The sequence below is a fragment of the Crotalus tigris genome, unplaced genomic scaffold, assembly GCF_016545835.1.
Source record: "Crotalus tigris isolate CLP2741 ecotype Arizona unplaced genomic scaffold, ASM1654583v1 scf7180000023617.9722795, whole genome shotgun sequence".
Classification (NCBI taxonomy): domain Eukaryota; kingdom Metazoa; phylum Chordata; class Lepidosauria; order Squamata; family Viperidae; genus Crotalus; species Crotalus tigris.
In genome coordinates, this window is record NW_024100081.1 from 433,113 (window position 1) to 458,920 (window position 25,808).

General features: G+C 35.7%; 1 protein-coding gene across 5 annotated transcripts in view; it reads right to left on the reverse strand.

Annotated features, from left to right (window-relative positions):
* FGGY (FGGY carbohydrate kinase domain containing) overlaps nt 1-25,808 on the reverse strand; it is a 148,322-nt gene that overhangs the window by 54,709 nt on the left and 67,805 nt on the right. For all 5 annotated transcript variants that reach the window (XR_005553779.1, XR_005553778.1, XM_039319916.1 and 2 more), the window contains exons 9-10: nt 7,893-8,000; nt 5,703-5,764 (exon numbers count right to left, since the gene is read on the reverse strand). Coding sequence is in view for 3 of the 5 variants with exons in the window: in XM_039319916.1 (XP_039175850.1) it covers nt 5,703-5,764; nt 7,893-8,000 (170 nt within the window). In the remaining 2 variants the exon portion in view is untranslated. The remainder of the gene's footprint in view (nt 1-5,702; nt 5,765-7,892; nt 8,001-25,808) is intronic.

Consider the following 25,808-nt stretch of genomic DNA (forward strand, 5'->3'; position numbering starts at 1 on the left):
GGAGTATGCCCTGAGGATCAGAGGCCTCAAGGAAGATGTGAATCAAGATCTGGTGGAGGTGGTCCTTACTGATCTGGCGCTGGCCTTGGATATGGATAAAGGAGAATTACAGAGAGAAGTGGAAAAAATTTATAGGCTCAACTCCTGGATTGCTAAGCAGAAGAACTTGCCTAGAGATGTGGTGATTTATTTTACAAAGAAGTCCCTGCGGAATGAGATTATACAAGCTTTTTACAATAAAAGATTTCAGATTGCTGCCCAAGATGTCATCATTCTAAAGGAAATCCCATCCAAAATTTTAAGAAGCAGGAAAGACTTTGCTTTTTTAACCAATGAGCTTAAAGCTAGATCGATGCCATTTAGATGGGAAATTCCGATGGGTATTGTTTTGAGCCATGCTGGGACACGCTACAGATTGAACACAGTTGACAAAGCTAGAGACTTTTATACTTCGGTCCTGGGTGCAGGCTCAACCTCATCTGGTCGGAAATCTCTGAGTGGCAAGGAAGTTGAGCAGCAATCTGAGGCATTAGATTTGGTTTCCGCTGGGATGATAGAAGCTGTAAAGCAACGCCAGACGGAGGTTAAAGAGCAGAGGATGACCCGTGCAGCCTATAAGCGTAAAGAGAAGGAGCAACGTAAAAAAGAGCCTAAAGAGAGTTCTCCTGGAAGTGCATCACCGCCGGTGGGAGGAGCAAGACCCAAGAGTTATGCAACACACGCAGCTCTTTCAGAGTTTGATGGTGTCTTCTCCAGGCTGCGTGCCAAGGGAGATGGCAAAGTTTTTGACCTGGAATGTTAATGGATTGAATTCTCCTCAGAAACGCAAAAAAATCTTTTATTATTTGAAGCAACATACTAATGATGTTATTTGCTTACAGGAAACTCATATTTTACTTAAAGATCAGAAATATTTAGTTAATGCTCGTTTGGGATCTCATTTTATATCTTCTGCTCCTGGGAAGAAAGGGGGAGTTGTTATATATGTTAAACAAAACCTACCAGCTTGTCTGGTAGAATCAGATCCCCAGGGGAGATATGTGATGATTGAACTTGGTATTTATGGTAAGAAAATACTTATAGTTGGACTTTACGCTCCAAATCAACAACAGGAACAATTTTATAAGCAGTTACATCAAAAAATAACATTGCTTGATTATAGATCAGTGGTATTAATGGGTGATTGGAATGGTGTCTTAGATATACAAAGGACAAGAAAGGTTCCTCTCCTTTTCTTAAACAAGCAAGGCTACCTAAAGCCTTTTTTGATATGAAAGAAGACTGGGAATTAAGGGATTATTGGCGGGAACGTAACCAAGAGGAGAGAGACTTTACTTTTTTTCTGATAGACACCAATCTTTTTCAAGAATTGACTTTTTCTTGATTACCACGGACTTGTATAATAAAGTAAAGAATGTAAAGATTTTTCCTAGATCACTGACGGATCATAGTCCAGTTTGGATGGAGCTGATTCAAGAGAAAGAGGAAAGAAGATCCTGGAGAGTTAATGAAAATTTGTTTAGACAAGAGAAGAATGTTCAAAAATTAAAGGAGTGTTTAAAGGACTATTTTGCTTTGAATATGTACAAGGGGACTTCAATGTCAATGGTATGGGATGCAGGTAAAGCATTTATGCGCGGTGTTTTGATAAAAATGAATAATTTTTATAAGCGAAATCAGATTCAGAAACGTAGAGAACTTGAAGATGAAATTAAATTAAAAGAAAGGGCTTTGATTCTAAATCCTTCTGATGAAAGTACTAAAGAATCTGTAAAGTTATTAAGGTCACAATTTAATATGTTGATAGCAGATCAAGCTGCAACCAACTTATTATTTATGAAACAAAATACATTTTGTAATGCTAATAAGCCGGGGAGATGGTTGGCTTATCAATTAAGAAAGAAACAGAGACAGAGAATAATAGAGAAAATAAATTACAAGGGTAAACTAGTTTCTCAGAAGGAATTAATTAAAAAATCTTTTTTGGATTATTATCAAAACTTATATAAATCTACTAATGTACAATTGTTAGATATAAATAAATATTTAGCTGAGGCAAGTTTTCCTAAACTGACTGAGGATCAGAAATATGAAATTAATGGCTTAATTACTAAGGAGGAAATTGCCTCAGCAATTCAACAATTGAAATTAGGGAAAGCACCGGGTACGGATGGGTTAACAGCTGTTTATTATAAAGCTTTAATGGAGGAGATGATCCAACCATTAAATGATCTTTTTAATGGTATCTTACAGGGTTTAGAGATTCCTCCTTCATGGCGTAGTGCCTTTATATCATTGATTCCAAAGGAGGATCAAGATCTTACTTTACCAAAAAATTATAGGCCTATATCTCTTTTAAACGTGGATTATAAGATATTTGTAAAAAATTTGGTAAATAGGCTTATGAGGGTGGTGCATCATCTTGTGCATAAAGATCAATCAGGGTTTATAACAGGAAGGTATATGAAAAACAATGTTAGACAAATTATTAATCTATTAGAATACTTAGATAAGAACAACCAAGTTCCTGCAGGGCTCATATTTTTAGATGCTGAAAAAGCATTTGACCAATTGAATTGGCATTTTATGCTAAGAGTAATGGAAGAAATGAATTTTGGTGAAAACATATTACAAGCCCTTAAGGTAATATATCAAAAACAAACAGCACAACTTATTGTTAATGGAGGTCTTTCGGAGGTTTTCACAATAGAGAAAGGTACTAGACAGGGGTGTCCTTTATCGCCATTGTTGTTTGTTTTAACATTGGAAATATTATTGATTAAAATTCGAGAGTCTCAGGAAATTAAAGGAATATATGTTAATAAAAAAGAATATAAGTTAAGAGCTTTTGCGGATGACTTGGTTGTTACTTTGTCGCAACCTGATTATTCTGTAGTAAACTTATTACAGTTGATTCATCATTATGGCTTGGTCTCGGGTTTCAAGATTAATGTAAATAAGACCAAAATTTTACCTAAAAATATGTCTAGTCAGGAGAAGCAGATTTTGACTAACCTGACGGGTTTTGAGATTGTTAATAAGGTAAAATATTTGGGGGTGATGTTGTCTGTTTCTAATGTAAAATTATTTAAAAATAATTATGAAAGGTTGTGGGTCAGGGTACAGAAGGACTTGAAGAACTGGGAAAAGTTGCAATTATCCCTCATGGGAAGAATTGCAGTGATAAAAATGAATATTTTACCCAAGTTTCTTTTTCTGTTTCAAATGTTACCAATTTTGAAAAATGAGATTAATTTAAATGAGTGGCAGAAGGGTCTTAATAAATTTATCTGGGCAGGGAAAAAGCCAAGGGTTAAGTTTAAAATTATGCAAGACTTCCGTGAGAGGGGTGGACTTAAGGTACCAAATTTGAAATTATATTATGACGCGGTGGTTTTAACACTAATCAGCGATTGGGTAAATTTGACAAATTCTGAGATACTTTATCTAGAGGGATGGGATTTACTTTATGGGTGGCATGCCTATTTAATATTCAATAAAAAAATGGATTGGGCTTTTAAATCTCATATCTTAAGAATTTCTTTACTTAGGATTTGGAGAAAATATTATAAAAGTGATTTCAAAGTACCATTATGGGCTATACCTTGGCATGCGATAGAAGCAATAAAAAGAGGGGTTAAAATGGATATGGTGTCTTACAGACAGTTACTTAAATGGGATGGACAAAACTGGCAATTAAAATCACGGGAAGAGTTAGCACAAGAAAACTTTATTTATTCTTGGTTCCAATATAGGCAATTATTAGACAGATGGAAGATGGATTGTAAGGTGGGTTTTCTTAGAGAAGATGAAAATCTTATCAAGCAAGTGAAGGATTCAAGACAAACCCACATTAAGAGAATTTATGCGGTTTTAGTTGAATTGGATTCAGAAACGGAACTAATTAAAGATTGTATGATAAGATGGGCGCAGAATTTTGGTGAGCCAGTCTCATTGGACACCTGGGAAAATATTTGGGTGAGAAATGTCAAATTTACACAAGCACAGAACTTAAGGGAGAATTTTTATAAAATGTTTTATAGATGGCACATTGATCCACAAAAAATGTCTTATATGTACCCTGACGTGCAACCCAAATGTTGGAGATGTGGTTATAAGGAGGCTTCCTATTATCATATTTGGTGGTCATGCAGAGAGATAAAAGCATTTTGGATCAAAATATGGTGGAATATCCAGAGAATTTTTAGAAGGAGGTAAAATTTACTCCGCAATTATTTTTGTTAGGTATTGTTACAGATTGTGATACAAAGGAGGTTGTTTTGATGTTAAATTTGATTACAGCCGCTAGGCTGTTAGTAGGACAATATTGGAAGAAGGAATCTTTGCCTACATTGCAGGAATGGTTTCTTAAAGTAGCTTATCTGGCGGAAATGGCAAAGATTTCGGCTTTCTTAAAGCAACAAACGCAAGAGAAGTTTCTTGCTGTTTGTGATAAATGGATAAAATTTATACAATTTAGATTGGGTACACAAAAATATTATATAGTTTTTTCATAAGTTTTATTTTCATATATATTATAGATAATCTTTTTATATATATAAATATAAAGTTTTTAATTTAATTTTTATTTTTACTTCTTAAGCCTATATTCTGCTCTGGGAAGCTCAGGGGGGGGGAAGGGAGGGAGGGGGTTTTTTGGGAGGGGTGGGTTTTTTTTTTTTTATATATATATGTATTGTTTAGTTTTATTTTTTTTGTATATGTTGTCTCTTGTTTTGTATTCTTTTTTCTTTTTTGTAAAATTTATAAAACTTTTAATAAAAAAAAAAATACGGCCAAATGCTTTTGTTTGATTATTAAGAGACTTTCACTGAGTTCTTCCTCTTTTGTAAAAGCTAAAAACGTTCTTTTCTGTGAGATAAACAAGATAAATACCAGAGTACATCCCTTTTGATTAGTGGTGAGCACCATTTAGTGGAAAAAAAATCAAAGGTTCTATTTAATTTTTTTAGAAGGAGAGACTAGGGCAGGGATAGGCAACCTTGACTCTTTTATGACTTGTAGACTTCAACTCCCAGAATTCCTGAGCCAGCCATGCTGAGGGGAAAGGGAGAGTTTTCCAAGCTGAGCCATGCTGGCTCAGGAATTCTGGGAGTTGAAGTCCACAAGTCATAAAAGAGCCAAGTTGCCTACCTCTGGTAGAGTAACATTATTCATATGAATGAGTGTGGGTGAGTATTTTTAAGTCTCAAACTATTAACTTTCCATTGCTTACATTATTATAAGAGCTTTCTAACTGCTTGATTATAAGGTTAAATTCTTGACATGATCATCTCACCGAGAATGGCACCGTTATTAAAAGATGGATTTTTGTAGGAATTTTGCAAAGATAAATGCATAGCTAAGCACTGAAACTAAACATATGAAAATTAGGCTGAACTGTTGTCCAGGCATTCACAAAAAATATTTTACAAGTCTGCCATGACTAGAGAAAATCAACTCCTGTTGATGACAGCATCTTAGAAACAGGCATGTGACTCATTCCTCAGGTGTATTAAAAATATATGCTAAAATAGGGAGGATAAATACATTTGGACAGACATGTATATATGAAACATAGCCCAACCTACATCCCAAATGAGGCTGGAAGATTCTGGCTAAGTATTTTGTCTGTATTACAGCCAAAAAGAAATTTCTAAACAGAATAATAAATGAAGAAGAAATAAGGTTTATGACCTGACCTGGCTTCAGATTTTGTTTGTAGTTCCGGGAAAGCAGCATGTCCTTGGACAATATGCTCTATCTTAAGAAAAGAAAATGGAAAAAAAATATTGATTTTTGACTGAAGGTAGTTATATATTTCTAAAGTATGATTACCTGGATGACAGATTTGTTTCAGCAACTATGCATTCTACCAATATGCAGAAAAATAAGCACTGAACTGAAACTTGTCATTTTTTTTTAAATAAAGTAAGGCCTTACTACAATTATCCCTTACACTGTTTTTTTGTACAAGATAATCCAAACTATAGCAATTACTGCTATAATTGTAAAATGTGATGTAGGCCCCAAACCTTCAACAGAATGACTTTTCATTTGTTCCCCAATATACTGTTTACAAGTCCCTTAACATTAAATACAGTCAATATGTATCTGCTGTCAATGCTGCAAATACTATATATTCTTGCTTTGACAATATGCAGAACTGTCTGGTATTTTGGGTGTTAACGCAGAGCAGAAGAGGGTGGAGGGAAAAGCCCGGGAAAGAAAGAGGAAGGAAACCTTTGACCTTCACACTAATTGGATAACGTGATATATGACAGCTAATTTAGGGAGGGAACATGCTGATAATTTAACTGCTCAGAGGAAGAGAACTTAGATCTTAGCATAACCTCCATTATGCCTGTGCCGACATTTTGTAACAATAAAAAAGACTTTTAGGAAAATCAATGCCTGGAAGTTCTTTGAAGTGTTTCATTAGCCGGAACCATAACATGTGCATTTTATGTCTGCAAACTTGAAATATGTAGCAGATTATTATTTCTACACACATCTCAAGAATATCATAAATTCTATTAAACTATATAAGTCTGGAATACCCTACAGTAGATACATATAGAATTGTGCAGACAGTCTAAAACGTAAAAATAAATTTAATCTTGATCTATAACTGATGATGATGATATAAATTCAAATTTCTACTCAGTCCTGCAGCTTAGGAAGTTTAGCCAGTTATTTTCTCTCTGTCCAATCCACTAACAACTTGTTCTGAGGTTAAACTAAAGGATGAATCCAAGTTTTATATCAGTAGTTTACAATAGTTTCACACAGTTTCAGTGGGAACTTCAGGAAACACACTGCTATATTCCAGGCCGTTCTCCAAAAGAATGATTGCAACTAATCCAACTTCAGTGTTATCAGAAAATGACACTGAAGCTAGATATTCTTCTTCCAAATAGGATATGGCTAAAGCTGATAAAGAGCCCTCCATTCCATTAAATGTTGTAGCTAGCCAGGATTAATACTACATCCAGGAGGATACAAACTTGATTCTTGAGGGATCAGTATTAGGGAACGGCAGTTCCTTTCAAGAGCAGGCATTTCTCCCAAGTTCAGCACATGAATCAGCAAGCAAAGGTGTACCAGACATATAAATTTAATAATAAATAAATAAGTAGAATTTCTATTCCCAAACATATTTAAAAACAAAACAAAATGAAGCTCTCAATGACTGAAATGAATATCTCTGTGAATAAAGTTAAATCTTATTCCTTAAATCCCAAGTCACCCAATATTAGTTCATAGGAATGATCCAGAGCAAAGAAACTTTAACTTCACTAATGAATGTATTCATATACTTGAAACATGTATATGCTTCCTTCGGCAGCATGTGAAAGACAGTGTACAAAAATAAGGTAATACTTAAATATATTAAGAAGATACAACAGGAAAGTAGTTTCTTTTTTATCTTTCTTTTGCATACAGAATTCAGTCCAGAGCTAAAATCTATTTCATGACAATGTAAATAAGGCAAATCTACTTCTTATGGCACATGAGGGATAAATATAGTTATCATCCTCTCTCCCATGACTTAGAGCAGTCATATCAAACTCGCGATGTCATGTGACGTCACACAACGTATTGGGACAGTTTTACCATTGCCGGCAATGAGGTGGGCACAGCTTCCGCGTGACATATCCAGCCCGTGGGCCGGCAGTTTGACACCCCTGACATAGAGAAACTTACTATGGATCTGCTATATATACTAAAATTACTTCAAAGTTTGAACTGCCACATAACTTTATAATTCTAACGATTATTATCCAACTGAACTCATATGATCTATTGCATGTTTTCATTTAACAAATGTGAAGATAATGATGTAACTTAATTATAAATAAAATGGTAAATGGAACTAAATTTAGACCTACCAGTTTCCCTGTTACACTTTGACCTCCTTCATTTAGCCACAATCCTGGCACCATTGCGGAATAATAGGGTCCCCAAACACCAGGGACAAATATAGGGGACTTACTAACCTGAAAAAGAAAATATAAGTCTAGTTATGCTAGTTATGCAAGAGTTGAAGCATTACAAAGTCACAGGTTTATGGGTAGATACTTGGAAAGGTATGTGAACCATACAGATAATTTCTTTCCTTAAGCTACTGACGGTCAATGCTCAACAGCAAAGACAACAAAGGAAAACTAGTGGCAAAGAAAAAGAAGCAAGATAGAAATTTGAGAAATTGTCTCTAAAATGCACATACCGTAAATGCCGGCGTATAAGACAACTTCCGCGAGCGCTGAAATCGGCGCCAAAGACGGGGGTCGTCTTATATGCCGAGTCGTCTTATACGCCGGAAATACTGGTAGTTTCCGGCGTATAAGACGATGTTCTAGGAATGCGGCCTGGCTATAAAGACGGGGGTCATCTTATACGCCGGGTCGCCTAATACACCGGCATATATGGTAATTGTTCTTGAGACTGCAGCACCTCATCAGTAACAACTGTCAAAGCTTTGGGGGATTTCAGTGTTGACAACAAATACATGTATGGCAGCATCCTGGCCATATTTATAAAATATATAGCTCAATTTTATCAAAAGTTAAAATCAACAGGCAATTTAAAGATAAAAAAAATATCTTTAAGGAGACAAATTTTGTGGGTGCCCAATCACATTTGGCCAATAAAGAATATTCTATTCCTATTCCTTCCTATTTAGGAAGAGAAAGCAGAGATTTTGGAGTTATCTATCAAACATGATCAATCACCAAGGAATATTATTCCTAACTAAACTAAAATCTATTGCATTTATATTTGAGATTATGATTACTTCTGAATTTGCACACATACATCTGCACCATCATGTGTACACTTTATGGAAACATCTTACCTCATCTCCTCTCTGCCAACACATCAAATAAAGTTTTCCCATTTTTCTGAAAGAACCTTGTTTTGTATTCTGAGTTTCCATGTGTGTGTGTGAGAGAGAGAGGGGGGGAGGGGGGAAGGGAAGAGAGAGAGGGAGGGAGGGAGGGAGGGGGGGGAAGGGGAGGGAGAGAGAGAGGGAGAGGGAGAGGGAGAGAGAGATGTCCTCTACTAACTACCCCAGGATAGAGTACAAAGGAAAGTAAGAAGATATGATCTCAATAAGCAATATTATATTTTTATAGGTTGGGTTTTTAGAGGTTTTTATAGGTTACTTGAGGCCCAACTGTTAATGAGACAACTGTGAATCCTCTTTTATAATTATCCCAAAAATGAATAAGTAAAAGTACGCTAAAAATAACTGTCCACCTTATTTTAGAAATGTGCCAAAATTATTGTTCACTTGCAGTTGTTTTTAATCTAATTCTGAAAAAATACAACTTGCAACACTTCCAGAATATGTGACCTGAAACTGGAGTAAAAAATAAAATCCTTTCTAATGAACATAAACACAAACACAAAAAATTCTAATATGTACTTTTCTGAACAACTCCAGGAAGGTCTAAATATTTTATGACCTAACTCATTATTTGCCATATTCCATAAATGATTGGTTCATTGTTTCCAAAGCTACCTGAATCTTTGCCAATCCTCAAAGGGAAAGTCAAATTAAAAGACTATCATTGGTTCTTCTGGGAAACCACCAGGTTTTGAATATCTGCAGCCCAGCTTGGCATTTTAAAGAATACCCACAATAATTTACCAAGATATTTCTGTCACTAGCTGATCTCCACTTAACCCACTCAAATGTTCGTATCATCTTACTCCTGAAAAACCATTTGAATGCATTCCAAAAAAACTATCAACAAATCTGGAAAGTAATTAAGATTTGCACATTAGCACATCTTGAGCATAGACAATGGGTGTGGAGCTTTTCCTCTGTACAAGGATTTTCTTTCCTTCTGCCAGAAACTCTACTGGGATCTTTTAAAAATCCTGGAATTTGGCAGAGGGCCACTTGTTCTTTCCAATAGATTTCTCCAGGGTTTTGCATGCAAATATATTCCGCAGATTCACCGTTCTCACAATTAGTAATGGCTTCCATAGAAGAGATGTCCAAACAGAAAGGGATGAATAGCTATTAAATATTAGGGCTGTTCACGTTTCAATTTCTATGAATATAAATGTATGCATAAAAGGTAGCAATAAAAGATACCATAGATTGAGCCACATGTGGACGCATAAAATCAGCACCTACGACAACTTGTTAAAGTAACGGGATCTTTTCCCAAAATTTTAAATCCAAATCTGCCTGGTGAATGAATGCTAAAATACGAAACCAGACCATATCTAATTTACAACAGGTACACTGAGGAACTGATGCACAATAGCATATTTTGTGGCATGTTTGAGTGCATTTGAGCTCCTCTTTCCATTTTACTTTCAGTAATTCCATCTTCTGAAGTACATTTTGAATTAAATACTAAACCAGCTTGATTATTAGTCCAAATTTAATTTTAAGAATCATGCATGTAAATATTATAGCATTTTAAAATGTCTTGGGCTGGCAGGCTCTTGAAAGTGCTTTTGTTGAGCATGATAGACCTTTGTAAGTTGGTGTAATAAAAAACGAACAAACAGTATTTGGAAATATTTCCACATCCTTAAATGTATTCAATGCATCTGCATTGTAAATATTCCGATTTTTATTCAATATTTTGTCATCTCATTCAATATCATTTTTAATGCAATCCAATTTTTTTAAAAAAGAAACATACAATGAAATTGGTGGCAACTATGTGAGATTTCCTGACAGTCAGATACCTTCCACAGGACAGGTGCAAAGCTCTATTTTATTTTAAATATTTATAGCCTATCCACTATGCTGAAGACTTCACAATAAAATATAGAACATAAAAAAGAAATGTAAAGCAGTAAAACCATGTCAATAAGTAATAATGTAAGTAAAACATATTATTTAAAATGCACAATTATCAATACAACAACACTGAGAGGCATTATTAAACAAAGCATTGTATAGCTGTGACTAAGCTCTGAATGTGAGAATAAAGTTCTTCCTCTAGCATTGAAAGATATCAGTACCATCCTGACTTCCAGGAAAGGCATTCCAAAGTAGGCTGCCACATTAGAACGGGGGTTCCCAACCCCCGGTCTGTGGACTGGTACTGGGCCATGGCATGCCCACAACTGGGCCGCACAAACAAGCAAAGCCGCATCCGCGAGATGCAGGCAGCACACAAAACCATGCCCCCTCCAGTCTGCAGAAAAACCTCTCTCCATGTAACCGGTCCCTGGTGCCCAAAAGGTTGGGGACCTCTGCACTAGAGAATACACCTCTGGCAGTGATAGGTCACTTGAAAGACTCTTTTCTTGTAAATCTAAATATTTGAGTAAATTCACATTGAGAAAAGTTCTTGCTCAAGTATCTTGGTTCTGAGACAATAAGGGATTCAGCCATTCCAAGATTTTTTAAGTATGATTGGTAGTACATAGACAGGTAGTGCAGTTCTTTTAGGACAGATGCCATGTTAAATCTGAAAGGAGTTCTAGGTAATAACTTCACTGCTGAATTGTACAACGGGTACAATTTCTGAATCATATTTAAAGGCATATTGCATTAATCCAATGCAAAATGTAAGTCAAACAAAGCCACCGCTATCCAAGAAGGATCACAGTGTAACCAGAAGCACGGGCCAAATGAACTCCAGACTTCTGATGTTACTTGATTCTTGGATGATACAGAAGAAACCAGGAGCATATCTGTGTACCTGCTCCTTCAACTGAGAAGCAGCTTTATACAGATTCAGAGCTAATGAATTCTGAGACCTGTACGTGGCCCCAGAGAGTCAGGATGATGACATCCAGAAAGATCAACAGAGATGAATTATGTCTTTTCCTGAAAACAGGCCATTTGCTAGCATGGTCAAGAGTACTTAAGTGACAAAACCAATCCTGAAATGGAATGGGGAGAGATAACCCACATTTTCCAAGAATGTATAAAGCTGACTAGCCATCACCTGCAGATGTATTTTGCCCAGAAAAGAATTATTTGATAGAAGTTCTCAAGTACCTCCAAGTCCATCCTGTGTAGGAAGCATAGCATCACTTTAGCTTTCATCACAGATTATTTTCTGCTGTAATCAGTTCTTTTATCACTTCTTGGATATCACCCCTTTCTGATAAATCTTAATAGCCAAATGGGCAAGATGGAAACAGGCTGAACAGATGCAAATTTTTTAACCAACATCTTTGAGCCTGAGAAACTGAACCTGAACCTAAAAACATAACCAGCCAGTTCCCCATATCTCCTCAAGAAAAGTGATATCAAATTCTGGACTGACTCAACATCTTGTATCGCCCGCACCACAGCAATCTTCCAGGTCTTGCATCACACTATCTTTTCTCTATTAGAAAACCCTGTTCTGTCAAGCTTTAAGAAGCTCATATATTTGAATTGCTGGTATTAGTTAACTGATAATTAAACACAGTTTTGGATTCTTAAAGTATGTGAATTAAACATAGTTTTACACTTTAGGTCTTCAAAAGTTAAAAACTGTTCTCTTATTAAAAAGTAACAAGAGGACATTTAAAAACTGAACAGAAATATGATAAATAATTGTTCTGTTGACTGAATTTTCATCCTCAATGAGTAATCTGTGTTAATTATGTTTCTCAGTTGTAAGCATTTTTCTTGTACTTTCTTCAGTGTTTCTTTTTTTTTGCCTGTAACATGTGCCTTCAATAGAGCTCTCTTTCTTCCACAGATATTCTTTACAAGTTATATTTTCTAATTTTCTATTGTTTACAAAAAGGTTTAAATTCTGACATTCATATTTTTCAGTTTTATCTCTAACAATTCCTTGCAATTAGAATGTATTTGGGAGAGAGAGGCTTATAATTTAACAATCTGAAACAGCAAAGGAAAAGGAAACTCTTTCAAATGTATGGTCAATTCTTATCCAACAAAAACATTAAATGTAGGTATTAAAATAAAGTGTAGCAAAGAGAGGCTTTTCTTCAAAGAAAAGTCATAACACCGATAACAACTGGAAGGGAGGGGAAGGGTTGGAAGTCACAAGTATTTCTAAAAACTCTTCAAATGTAAAAGGAAGCATAATGTGCTGGAGGGAAGGCAGGCTTTAGTTTCTGATTTCAATCCTAGCTACACATCAGATGCAAACTTGCTTGTACAAATATCTGTCTCATTTGTATAGCCAAGAACAAAGTCAGATTAAGAATAATTTATGTTATTTGAAAATGTGATAGGAAATTCTTAAGATCTGGATAAAAAAAATATGGAAGACAGATTTAAAAGTAAATTTGGAAGGGAAGTCTGAAAAGGATGGTGGTAAAAAAAATCTATTTAATCACAAAACACTAGTACCGCAAAAATTATTCATAAATGGTATAGTACTCTGTTAGATTATCACCTGAGAGTAGACAAATTCTTCTTTTTGTTAGAGATGATAGATAAAAAAAAAAACATACTTTCATATCTGGTGAACATGTCATATAGTTAAGAACATTTTGAAAGGGGTTTTCAAATTGATTTGAGCTCAAAACTACCTGATCAATCAATAAATATAGTTTCTCAAAACTGCTTAATATTCACCCCCTCAAATGTGACTTTAAATCAGTGGTTCTCAACCTGTGGGTCGGGACCCCATTTGGGGTCGAATGACCATTTCATGGGGGTCGCCAAACAACGCAGTCCGCCATTTTTTCCCCCTTGTCCTTAGCTGTGCTACTCGCTTTTATTCTATTGGCTTTTGAAAGCCAATAGAATAGACTCTCTTGAATAGAGTCTAATTCAAAAGCCAATAGGAATTGTCCAGGATGTCTCTGCCCTGCTGAGCCTGCCAAAAGTCCCATTCTGCAAACGGTGCTGCACCAGTTGAGTAGTCCTCGACTTACGACTGGTTGAGTAGTCCTCGACTTATGACCGGTTGGGGGTCGCGGCATTAAAAAGGTTGAGAACCACTGCTTTAAATGATAAATTTTTGGTAATTCTATCATGGAAGCTCACCACGTAACAACTAGATTTAGAAAAGAAGTGAGATGGGAGAAATTGGACAATTGGTATGTGATGGAATGCAATACTGCATTGTTAAGAAAAAATAGCCATTTCATTTTGGGCTAATTAGGAATCGGGCCAAATTAGATGAATATGGAACATCATTCCTACCAAAGAAGACCTTAATCATGGTTCTGTCAACTAGCTTGAAGATTCGATGATAGAGTAGATACTAGATGGCTATATGAAAGTTAACTGGATGCACTCTTTGTATACTTTGTCACCATTTTGCCTTTTACCTTTTTACTATTTTAAGTTGTGGTTTTCTAATGATTTTTATGTATTTTATTTTATTATATATACCTCCCAGAGTATAAAAAAGCAGAGTATCTTTATAAATTTTATAAATCAAAGAAATAATAATGTTCACAAAGAATGTGAACAATTATTGAAGAGTAGCTTATTTCGTTTTCTCTTTTACCGTAAAAATATATAATTGAACTGGCGTATGTAATGGTTTCATGCCTTTCAAAGGTATAAGATAAAAATCTAAAAACCTCTCCATCCCTTCTGACAATTATTTTGACCGGAATGACAGCGTCCTCAGACATCTGAAGAAAAACATTGTCGTTTTTGTGGTTGTCTGTTCTTCATTTGTAATCCATTTTAAACCACTGAATTAACCAGGGACATATTTCTCTCTTGGTTTGGAATATTTCAACTGTTAGGAAGGTTCAGTGCTTATAGTAAGATTGAGAAGGAAAAAAAAGAGCCATGTGGGAGGACTTAACCTCAATCTACTCCCTCCAAGATTTATACTAATATGTTAGATATGTAAACATTATAGAGCAATCAGAAACAAATGAAATGATGAATCTAGTTTAACTGTATTCAGCTGTGATGCAATTGCCAGAAGGCAAGAGTTTGTTATGAATAAATCATCTGGATGAGATACAGTCCTCAATTCAACCTTCGTGTGCCCAACCAAAATTTAGTGTCAACTCTTGAGGAGGAGTGAATTGCAAAAGTACTTGAAAACATTGAAAAATGTAAATTTTCACTTTTAAAATGTATAATTGCATATTAAAAAATGACAATACTAAGAAATCAGTTCAAATGATCTTCCTTAGTTTATCATAGCTTTACAAAATCAAACAAGTTTAAATTTAGACATATGCAAGCAAGCACGGTCTTTTTCTTTCTACTAAACTCAACTCGTATTTCTGCATAGATAACAAATAAACCCATCACTTTCCGAATAAGATGACAGAAGTGGTCTAGATTGTAATCTATAAAAAAACAGGGCAGGCAGGAAGAAGAGGCATTTCTGAGAAGAAAGTGGAAGGGTTCCTTATACAATCAGAGAATAAAAGGCCAAATATAATTTCCCAAAGCTTTTTGAAACCACCATCCTCTACACTTATGAATGTGTGCACCTCCCGTTTAATTTTGATTTGTAGTTCTCTCATACTGTAACATGCTTGTGTGTGTGGGAGCTTTCCAAATGATCCTTGCAATGTAAAGTTGCGTAATTTAGTATTATATGCAGTAATTTATGTTATGGTATCTTCCCCCCCCCATCAAATGGAATTGGTGCTGAAGGACACAAAGGGTCATCTTCAGTTGACATGTTCATTGGAAACTATTTCCTTAATGCTATTGGTGTTAAGACTCCTGAGTTTGTGAAAATAATTTATAGTTGTTGAAAACTCCAAACTTGTCATTAAAAAAAAAAAAGGAGTCCTTGCAGATTTTACTCCGCTAGTTGCTGCCAACTTTAGGGGGTGATACTCCATTTCAAGGCCATTGAGTCAGCACTGTCCAAAGACATTTCTGCGGTCATGTGGCCCGCATGACATCATGAAGCACTGTTATCTTCCCTCTGTATGCAAGTATTTATCTACTTGCATTTGCATGTTTTTGAACTGCAAGATTGGCAGGAGATAGGCAAAGACGGGAGCTTACCCCAATATGTGGTGCTCCGGTCTTGCACCTGGACTTCCAGCTTTCCAGCCAACAAGCCAAGTATCTTAACCACCGAACCACCGTACCACCCAAACTTGTCATTAATATCACTAAAAATGTGTAACTTAGTAGTTGACATCAAGCTGTCTTTCATGGCAGAAAAACAGCATAAGAATTATAAGACAAAATACTGTACTGAATCTGTAAAAAAAATAGTGCAGTGCATAACTGAACTGTTAGCTTGAACTGAACTAATATGCAGTTATCCATAACAGTTTTCAATAGAAAACGCTACTAATAAAGTTATTAAAGTCATTCTGCGATGAATCTTCAATAGGATGACATTATTACTAATAAAAATAAGTGCAAATATATTTAAATGTATCTTTGAAAGGATAAATAAAGTCTTCTCTTCTGACCATTCTTATTGCAATGATATACAAATAAAAGCACTTCATAATCCTAAACATTATTTTGCTAGCATGTGAAATTAATAAAATTGTATGACAGTTTGCATACTTTAGCTCATTGCATCTCATTTTTTGTTACTGAAATATAGACTGAGCTTTCCCAATCTGTTGGCCATTGTGCCATTCTCCAAATTTGCTGGCATAGCTTGCCTAGAGCCTTTATTAATGATTCTTATTTTCATCAAAAACCTGGTGCTGATTTGAAATGTTTTACCTGGACACTAATCAATATAAATCCAAGGGAAAAATTATTTATGTACAAATATAAAAACAGAAGCAGCAGCACAGAAATAATTACAACAGGCTGTCAAATATTTTACAAATCATTTTACAAGTGATACAAACCCTTTAAGAACTTTCTTCTCCACATTGTAGATTTCCAGCTTTTACTTTTCTGCTTATACCTTTGAGTAACTGGACATATATTCTAAACAACTATGCTAAAAAAATTTGCAAATTACATTCTGTCTTTCCAAAATCATACCCATCAAGATTTTCATAAAACTGTAAATTCATACTTTATCATAAATTCATACTTTATCATAAAACCGTAAATTTATACTTTATCAGGGCGTAGACAGTCAAGATTCAGAATTACCCAGATAGGCTAAAACAAAGTCAAAATCAGCAAAATAACATTCAGTAACTGCCTTTCATAACTTTGTGCCATTGGTACATTTGGTAAACTCATTTACTGAATGTGTAGATGCAGATTTCACTTTTCCAAAACATTTTTTAAAAAATCCAATGGTGGAATGGAAAGGCTTTGGAGATTTTACACCAGGTGGACAGCCATTCATGAAACCCATTTAAAACGCTTGTTCAATTAAGTTGTGAGTATTTCTAATAACGATACTGTCCAGTTCATTTCCTGCCTTCTTAAGAGCAGGGTTATTATATGAATTTATATCAAATGTTTCACAGAAGACAAGGTCTGTAAATTTTCTTTAATGTTTTGGAGTTTGGCAATTTTGAATAACATTTTTGCTTTTGTATTTTAAGGCCTGTAGTTCAATTTTAAAAAAAAATCATTTCAGTTAATGGCATTGTCTGTATAGAGAATAACCTTTCCCCCTCTAATATTTACTATGTCGCCTGCAATGAAATAGAAGCAGAGAGCTTTGATAAATGAACACAAAGGGCTGTCTGGATATGTTTCTACAGGCAGTCTTGTACTGTGCACTGAAATGCCTTTTTGTACTCTAAAGTAATGCACTATTTACAACAGACACATACAAGCAACGTTATATTATTCAGAAACTCTACAATGCAGATTAGTAAGATTGTTGTAGTTGTCATATTAAGATGTTTTTAAAAAATAAGGTATTCCTTTTTTGTGTACAATTACTCTAGCAACCTAATATATTTATGGTTCACACCTTATCTCCATTTTTTTATTTGCAACATAAAAATTTCCCTTTTTGGAAATTATAACTATATTGTTTAAAGAGTATTCCTAATAGAATTCTCCAGTGGGTAAAGCATAATATATACAAATAAAATGCATTAAATAGACACACACTCTGCTAGAGAGAAGTTCTCTGAAGATGGACTCCAGCACAAGAAGTCCGAAAGCTTGAAAGACAAATCCTCTGGTTCTGGTGACCGACTCAAATTGGATCCTGCAACATTATCCTGGGACACGTATATTCACCTTCATTTGCAATAGATACAGTTTTTAAAATGTTTCATTTTAAAATTGAATCAAAATGATTGTCCAATGTTCTAAGTACTGGAACCTTAAATAATACTAACTAATGAATAGTTTTTCTTACTTGATAGCTATAAAGATCCTCAGTATAATTAATTTTTTTACGACTCTATAGTCCCTTACTTTGAGGTAGAATTGGGGCGACCAAATGGAGCTGAACATTTACAGCCGGATGACTTTCCTGATGCCACGTGGAATTTGCAGCAGATTTTTTTTTCTTTGCGCCTTTGGAGAAAAACATCTACTGCTGCCTATAATTGAACTCTCCATCTTCCGAATGGGACATGAGGGTCTTCATCCTTCAATATAATGAATGTTCCACATAAATGTAAAGCTAAGCTTTTTAAAACTTTCTGATTATTATTTATACATCCAGCACGCTTACTCAGACGATTATCTCAGATATAAATTAAGCAAGTAAGCGATTTGTGGACATATTAAAATCTTTTATGGTTATATGACGCCACAGTTAGGGGATTCCTGATGGATTTTTGAGCTCATATTCAAGAGAAATAATATGACATATTAAAGCTGGAAAAAATGCACTCTGTCCCATCACTATATATAGTGGCTTAAAAAAATAAAACATATGACATCTGTGGTTCCCTACAAGTGGAAAGATTTTGTACTTCATATGTATGTTCACCTATGCATTCAATATCGCAAGTCAATATTTTTAATAGTATCCCACCAAGGATACAGAACAGTGCCCCAATAGATTCTGCTGATTTACAGTTGCCAGCAACTCCTATTGGCCTTGCTGGAAATACAGTTAAAGGCTCCCTATGTAATAAGTTAGTGAGATAGGTTTGGAAAAGGTCAGATTCCTAATCAATAGACCATCCTCTGCAAAAGGAAAGCCACTGTTTCTCTCATCATTAACTTGTCTCAAATTACAACATTCAGCAGTAAACCAGTTTAAAGCACAATTAAAGGAAGACTTCTTATAGATTTTAGAAAACAGTTATATATTTTAAATACCCAATGAGGCTAATATATTAGAAAAAACGACAATAACCTGAAATTCGATACACTAAGAAACATCCTTCAAAGATGTTTGCCTGCAAGTTTTATTTCTGTTCCAACCTCGTTTGGTTTTCTGAGAGCGGTATTTAAAAGTAAAATATTATCAAAAGTAAAATAATAAACATATTTAAAATAAAACACCTCTTCTAAATTATTTTAGAAATAGCAATATCTTTACCATGTCTAGGAATAAAAGCCTAGATGATCAGGCCTATCTGAACAGTCAATTTGTAGAAAAATGGCAATATTCTGAAATTCTATGCTCTAAGAAAACAAAGATTTTAACTTACAAATTTTATTTCTGTTCCAACCTGTTTTAGTTTTCTGAGTGTTTATCAATAAGACTGGGCAAGCAGGCAAGGTTTCATTACAGAAAGCAGTGAATATATGCCAGCCATTCATGTAATGACTATTTGAAGTTACAGCAGCATTGAAAAAAGTGATTTATGACCATTTTTTCCCCACACTTAGGATCCTTGTAGCATCCCCATGGTCACATGATCAAAATTTGGAGGCTTGGCAACTGGCATGTGTTTATGATGGTTGCAGTAATTTTTTTTTAAAAAATGACATTTTTTTATTAGTTTATCAAACTATAAAATACAAAGGAAAATGAAAACAGTGGGGAAGTAAGGGAGGGAAAGGGGAAGAAGAAAAAGTGTAGGGTAAAAAGGAAAAGAAAAAAAGCCAATAAATCAACTTGTGTATCATCTAAAACACGGCTTTTCAACCTTTTCAGATTGTGAAAAGGACATGACAATATTTGAATACCACCAGTGTTAACAAGGTGCCAAAAACTTGATGACTAAAAAAAAAAAAGGGGGGGGGAGGATTTTGGATTTTACTGATTGGAGTCATTTGTTATTATAGAAATGGCTAGTTTATACTATTATGGAAAAGTAAAAAGTTGAGGTTCAATGTTAATGCTTCCTTCTACTGCAACAGAGGAAGTCTGTTCTTTTTCCCTTTTCCCCCTCACTTTTTCCCCCTTTTTCCTCCCCACTGTGTCCTACTATTTGCTTTTGTATTTTTGTATTTTATACTCTAATCTAATAAAATATTACAAACTGTAGAAAAAAAGTAAAAAAAAGTACCAGTTTTAATTTCTTCGGTGGCTGTTCCTTTCCTGAATCACTTTCCCTTTGCACTGACAAATGTATGATGAATTTATCCATGTTTATTAATACGCACCACTACGAACTAGTTTAGGGGTCTTCAAACTTGGCACTTTTAAGACTTGTGGACTTCAACTCCCAGAATTCCTCAGCCCTTATGGCTGATTGAGGAATTCCGGGAATTGAAGTCCACAGGTCTTAAAGTTGCTAAGTTTGTAGACTCCTGAGCTAGCTGGTTTGCCCTTCTGAGCTCTTCCACAGTATAGTAAGAATACACCCCTCCAATCCCTTACCTGTACCCTTAAAGACACAGGAATCAAGTGCAAAGCAAGAAAATAAAGAAACACAAACTCCATTTTTTTTCTCTTTAAGCTGCCTCAGGCATGTCACTGTCACAATGTTGCAATTCTAGACTGAAAGGCTCCCGCAATTGGGAAAAACTTTAGTTTTAAATTAAGCCTGTTTACCTACAAAGAAAACTTTCTAAAAGCCACAGACAGACTCAATTAAAGGGGGTAAAACTAATTACATTTGTTTAAAGGGATTAAACTTTTCCTGTTGTCTTTTTTCCCCTTCCCCCACCCAAACCACTTTCTTTTATAGCCTCTCCTCTCTTCCCCCCCCTTTTTCTTCAGTTCACCTCCAGCTCCGAGCTGCTTCTGGAAGCACCAATCAGCTGGAGCCCTGCCGGCTCCTGGGGCTTCTGCTGAGCCCAGACAGTCCTGCAGCTGCAGCTGCCTCTCCCTCAGGCTTGGCTAGCTTCGGCTCATTCCCATCCTCTGCTACACTTGGCTAGAAATTGCATACTACCTGCCACGTGGCAAAGTACCACAAGTGGTACGTGTACCACCGGTTGGAAAGCCCTGATCTAAAAGGTTGAACAAGTCTAAATCAGAAACAATGCATCTTGCATGACCTTTGGAAAAAAAACATTTAGCGCATATCCCCATTTTTAACTACAACTCTGAAATCGTTCCCTATATTTCAACCAAAACAGAATCTGTAATAGACCTGTTAGTTCTAGTCGGGGGGGGGGGGGAGAGAATAGGTGTGTGCCAAGAAGAGTGTGCAGGGGTCCTTCCTATTCCTGCTGGGGAGGGGAGGGAGGGATTATGAGAATGGCTAGGAAACTGTTATGGAACATTCAGAACGAGCTTTGTGGAACCACTGAAGAAGCCCAGCAGAGCTGAAGCAGCAGCAGCCTGACAAGCCACAACTTCCCCAAATTAATTCTCTTGGGTCTTGAATTTTGGATGTATTCTGTAGTTTTAGCCCATTCAAGGTACATTGGTTCAAAAATTATTGACCTATAATGCACCGTTTCACCCAGTTAAAGGTTACCAGAATGACAGTTTTATCAGGATATAAATAATAACACAACACTAAATAGGAGAAATTCTTAGGATAAATGAGCCCTGAGTCCTCCATTTTTTTCTGAATTTATGGACAATTACTTCAAAACAAAAAGGAAATAGAGCACTAAATGTGCATTTAATGTTATGACAAATTGCTGTAGTTGTAACTACTTTTTATCCAAGTCCCATACACTTTATGGACTGTAGCTTCCCAGCACAACATTCAAAGGTCAAGTGGAGCCTTCAAACAGAAGTTTCTATGCATCATCGAGAGTAATCTTTGCATAACACAGTTGCCGTGTGGAGGGCTCTCAGAGCTTCTATTAAAATAAATTGCACATTATTCTATCTTTCATGACTATGTTATATTATATAAAGAAACGGCAGAAGTAGCAATCAGAAAATATAGGACATAAGTTGCAAATAGGGAATTATGGATTATGCCTGGATCCCTATTTCATGAACAAGGCAAGTACATGTATAGCAGGTCCCATCTGGTGGCTCCCAGTTAGTGTAATGAAACAAAACAGTACACCTAAGTTAGCTATGTGTGGGGCTACTCCTGTATTCTGTGGAAATATACAGATAGCCATCAATTTACAACCACAATTGGGACCAGAATTGCCATTGGTAAGCAAAGTGGTTGTTCACTGAATTGTGCCCAATTTTACATCTTTTTTTTTTGCCATGGTGTTAAGCGAATCATTACAACTGTTAAGTTAATCATGCAGTCCTTGGATGCTGCAACCATCCAAAATACATGCCAGTTGTCAAGTGTCCAAATTTTGATCATATGACCACGGGATGCTGTGACAGTCATAAGTGCAAGGATTGGTGGTGAGTCGCTTTTTTTCAGTGCCGTTGTAATTTCAAACAGGCACTAAATGAATGGTAGTAAATTGAGGATTATCTGTACTGCTTTCCTCCTGAGGTAAAACATACAAAGTGCAAAGGGACTGGATTTGCTACAAAAGGCATACTGATAACTAGTACTTAGTTATCTACATCTGCTTAATACAAGATATACTTTGTGTATGTAATGCATATTTATTCCTCCAGGAGAGTTTCCCTTTTAAATGTGTTATTTGTGAGAAAAATCTTTGTTAACTTTTCATATTTGGGAAGACATAGATATATTAAATGTTCACGTCTCCTGCTAGATGTTCTACCTACCTGTTTTTAAACAAGAAACAAAATATCTCAGCTAAGTATCAAACCATTTCACTTTTACTACTGGTAATGTGATAATATTCATGTATATTTTATATTAAACAAATAACTACAAGATAGTTTAAGATGTAAAATGCTCTGTCGCATCTGAACGTTCATCTGTTACTTTAGATAGAATACTGAGAAAAACTGGGATCTGAATAATTGTAGTTTTGTGGTTCTGCATTATTTTTATGAGTTTTTTGGGGAGGGTTTGTTTTTATTTTCCTGCAGCACTTCTCACTTCATCCACCATCCTCTGTACTAATGTGCGGGACAACAAATTGCTGCTTTGGTGAATGGCTGGGCTATGGCCAATTGCTGAAAAATTCTTTGTCCCAGGCATTTGATTCCAGCCTCTTGGAGAGTACACATTTAAATTGCCTAAAAGCTAGTGAATAATAAGTGAATAATACAGCAGAAGTGAATAGTGCAACATGAAAATCCACTATGCAGATTTTGAATGGTCCTGGGGAAAACTACTCAAAATGCAATCAAATTCAGCAGCATGTTGTGATGTGTTTCCTTTTTATGCAGACATTGCCAGCACAGCCAAGAACTTCTTCACAGTAATGATTTGAGAAGCCTGATGCTTTTGCGATGTGGCATGTACTGCCATTAAATTGCAGCCAACATATACTAAAACCACTTGTTGGTCTGGCTCCTGCTGAGATTACAGAAATCAGCCTGTAGGAACACTATGAGCCAGCATGCCTCTGCGGTCTCCACCCCAGGATGTTCTGGAAAGACACGTACTGTGCAAGCTCTAGGGCTGAAAACGTGCTCCAGACTCTATTTGTGTAAACAAAGCTGGCAGCTTGGGTGGATATTGTGGAGCAAAAAGAGCACTGTGTGAGTTGCTGGGAGAATCAAATCAACCAAGCCAGAATATGCACAATTGCTTGGAGTTTGTTTTCTAAAAAGATATAAACAAAACTAGGCAAAGGACATCCCTTTGAACTAAACTGAGAACCTTGGGGATATTTATAATACACAGATTCACCCAAGCAATCCCTCAGTTCTTATATCCTGTTGATCTTAAGAGGACATTTTAACAGTCCAAGAGATAAAATCAGAGAAAATTAAGTTAAATGTGAGATTTTCAGGCCAAACGTCATCAGCTCCAAACTGAAAACACAGACCTAATTCAGAAACTGGGTGGAGTGCCTGCACAAATTGCATGATTTAACAATTGTCCTTTTCTGTCTGTGTCAGCATGAACTTTGTAAATGCACACTTAGAAGAAAACATAAGCATGATATGCAAAAACAATATGGAAATTAGGAGAGGATGAAAGCTATTTATATGGTTCTAAGAAAAATAAATTTATTTCCATATAACCATCCTTGGTTCCTTGAATACAGTGTTAGTTGAATACTATTTTTTTTTTAAAAAAAATCAGTGTTTGAGCTGGACTGGAAGAAGATTTTTTAGCAATTTTAAGCTTACCTAGTAAACTGTAATCAATTTGGGAATGCCTTACATCAATGCACAAAAAAAAACAAAAACCCAGAGGATTAATTTTAAGAACTGTTATTGATTAAAAGCCCAATGACTGGGACAAGTTGAAAACCTTCTTTTATTTAATTTTCAGAGGTTTTTTGGCTAGTTAGTAGTTAAGAAGATTTGTGGGTTTTTTTTAAAAAAATCTAATATAATATTACAATTTTATAAACACATAAACTCACCAAAGTGTTCCTATTCATTAGATTAAGAGTCCCAACACTTATCATTGAATTCCCCCCCCCCCCACTTCTTCCACGGCATTTCCCATCCACACTTGTAGGAAAATATGGGAACCCATCAAATTATCTTGAATGCTTTCTTGTTAAGATTCTTTGAAAGACGCCCATTACTTGACCATTGCACTTTCACCCTGTTTTATGTTTGCTGAATTTCTCCTGACAGTTGACTTTTTTGCTTGCCAGAACCACAACAAAGGAAAGCCTTGAATTTTCATTCAGGCCATTCCCCCCCCCACATCTCCCCCACTTTATTTCATTCTCTGCTCTGATCATCTCACAAAGATATTATTGTTGCTGGCTGGTTGGGGCTCAGTGCACCTGAAGCAGATCAAAGCCACTGTTTCATGCCAACTTGACCACACAGGTCTCTCTCCTACTGCATTAAATTAAATCTGATGATTCATCTCTATTGCCCTCAGGGTCCCTGGATACAAAGGAGAAATGTATAGAAAGATTTTTAACAAAAACATGGAGGATAATAAACTTACATTTTATAGACCTAATTAAAAAAAGGTACAGTTAATTTCAACCAACTGCAGCTGCATATACATCTCATTAAAAAGACATATACAATTGCTCTATGTCCTTGGCCCAGTATAAACAGGTACAGATAAAAGGATCCTTCAACCAAAAGTCTTTTAAATATTCACTCCAGATTTGCCATTGATTTCTCCAATGGAAAATTGCATTGCTTATTACAATGAAGTAAGATGGGCAAAAGTTACATTAAGGCTGGAACGTATTTATAGTCCAATCCTAAAAGTGTGTTCGGTGGTCTTCTATTCAGGTTGTTGTGTACAACATTATGGCCTCACATATGAATTACTTTAAGAAGAATTTCAATTATAACAATGTTCCAGTTATGATCGGGGGTAAATAACTGGTACCTATGGAGGCCTCCTAGAATTGATAACTTAGTAATTCAGTTGTTAAGTGAATCTGGCTTCCCCATTGACTTTGCTTGTCAATGGGTGATCACATGACTTTGGGACACAGCAACGGTCATAAAAGTGAACCGGTTGCCAAGCATCTGAATTTTGATCACATGATCATGGGGATGCTGCAAAGGCCGTAACTGTGAAAAACGGTAATAAGACGCATTTTTCATGCCGTTGTAACTTTGAACGGTCACTAAACAAACTGTTGTAAGTCAAGGACTACCTGTAAATAAATAATGGTTCACAGATTTACCTATATCCCATTCTTAATTGCCGTGGCTTGGCTAGTCTAATCAAAATGATAAGAATGCTACTGGAAGACTTGGTGTTGACTCCTAGAGTCACAT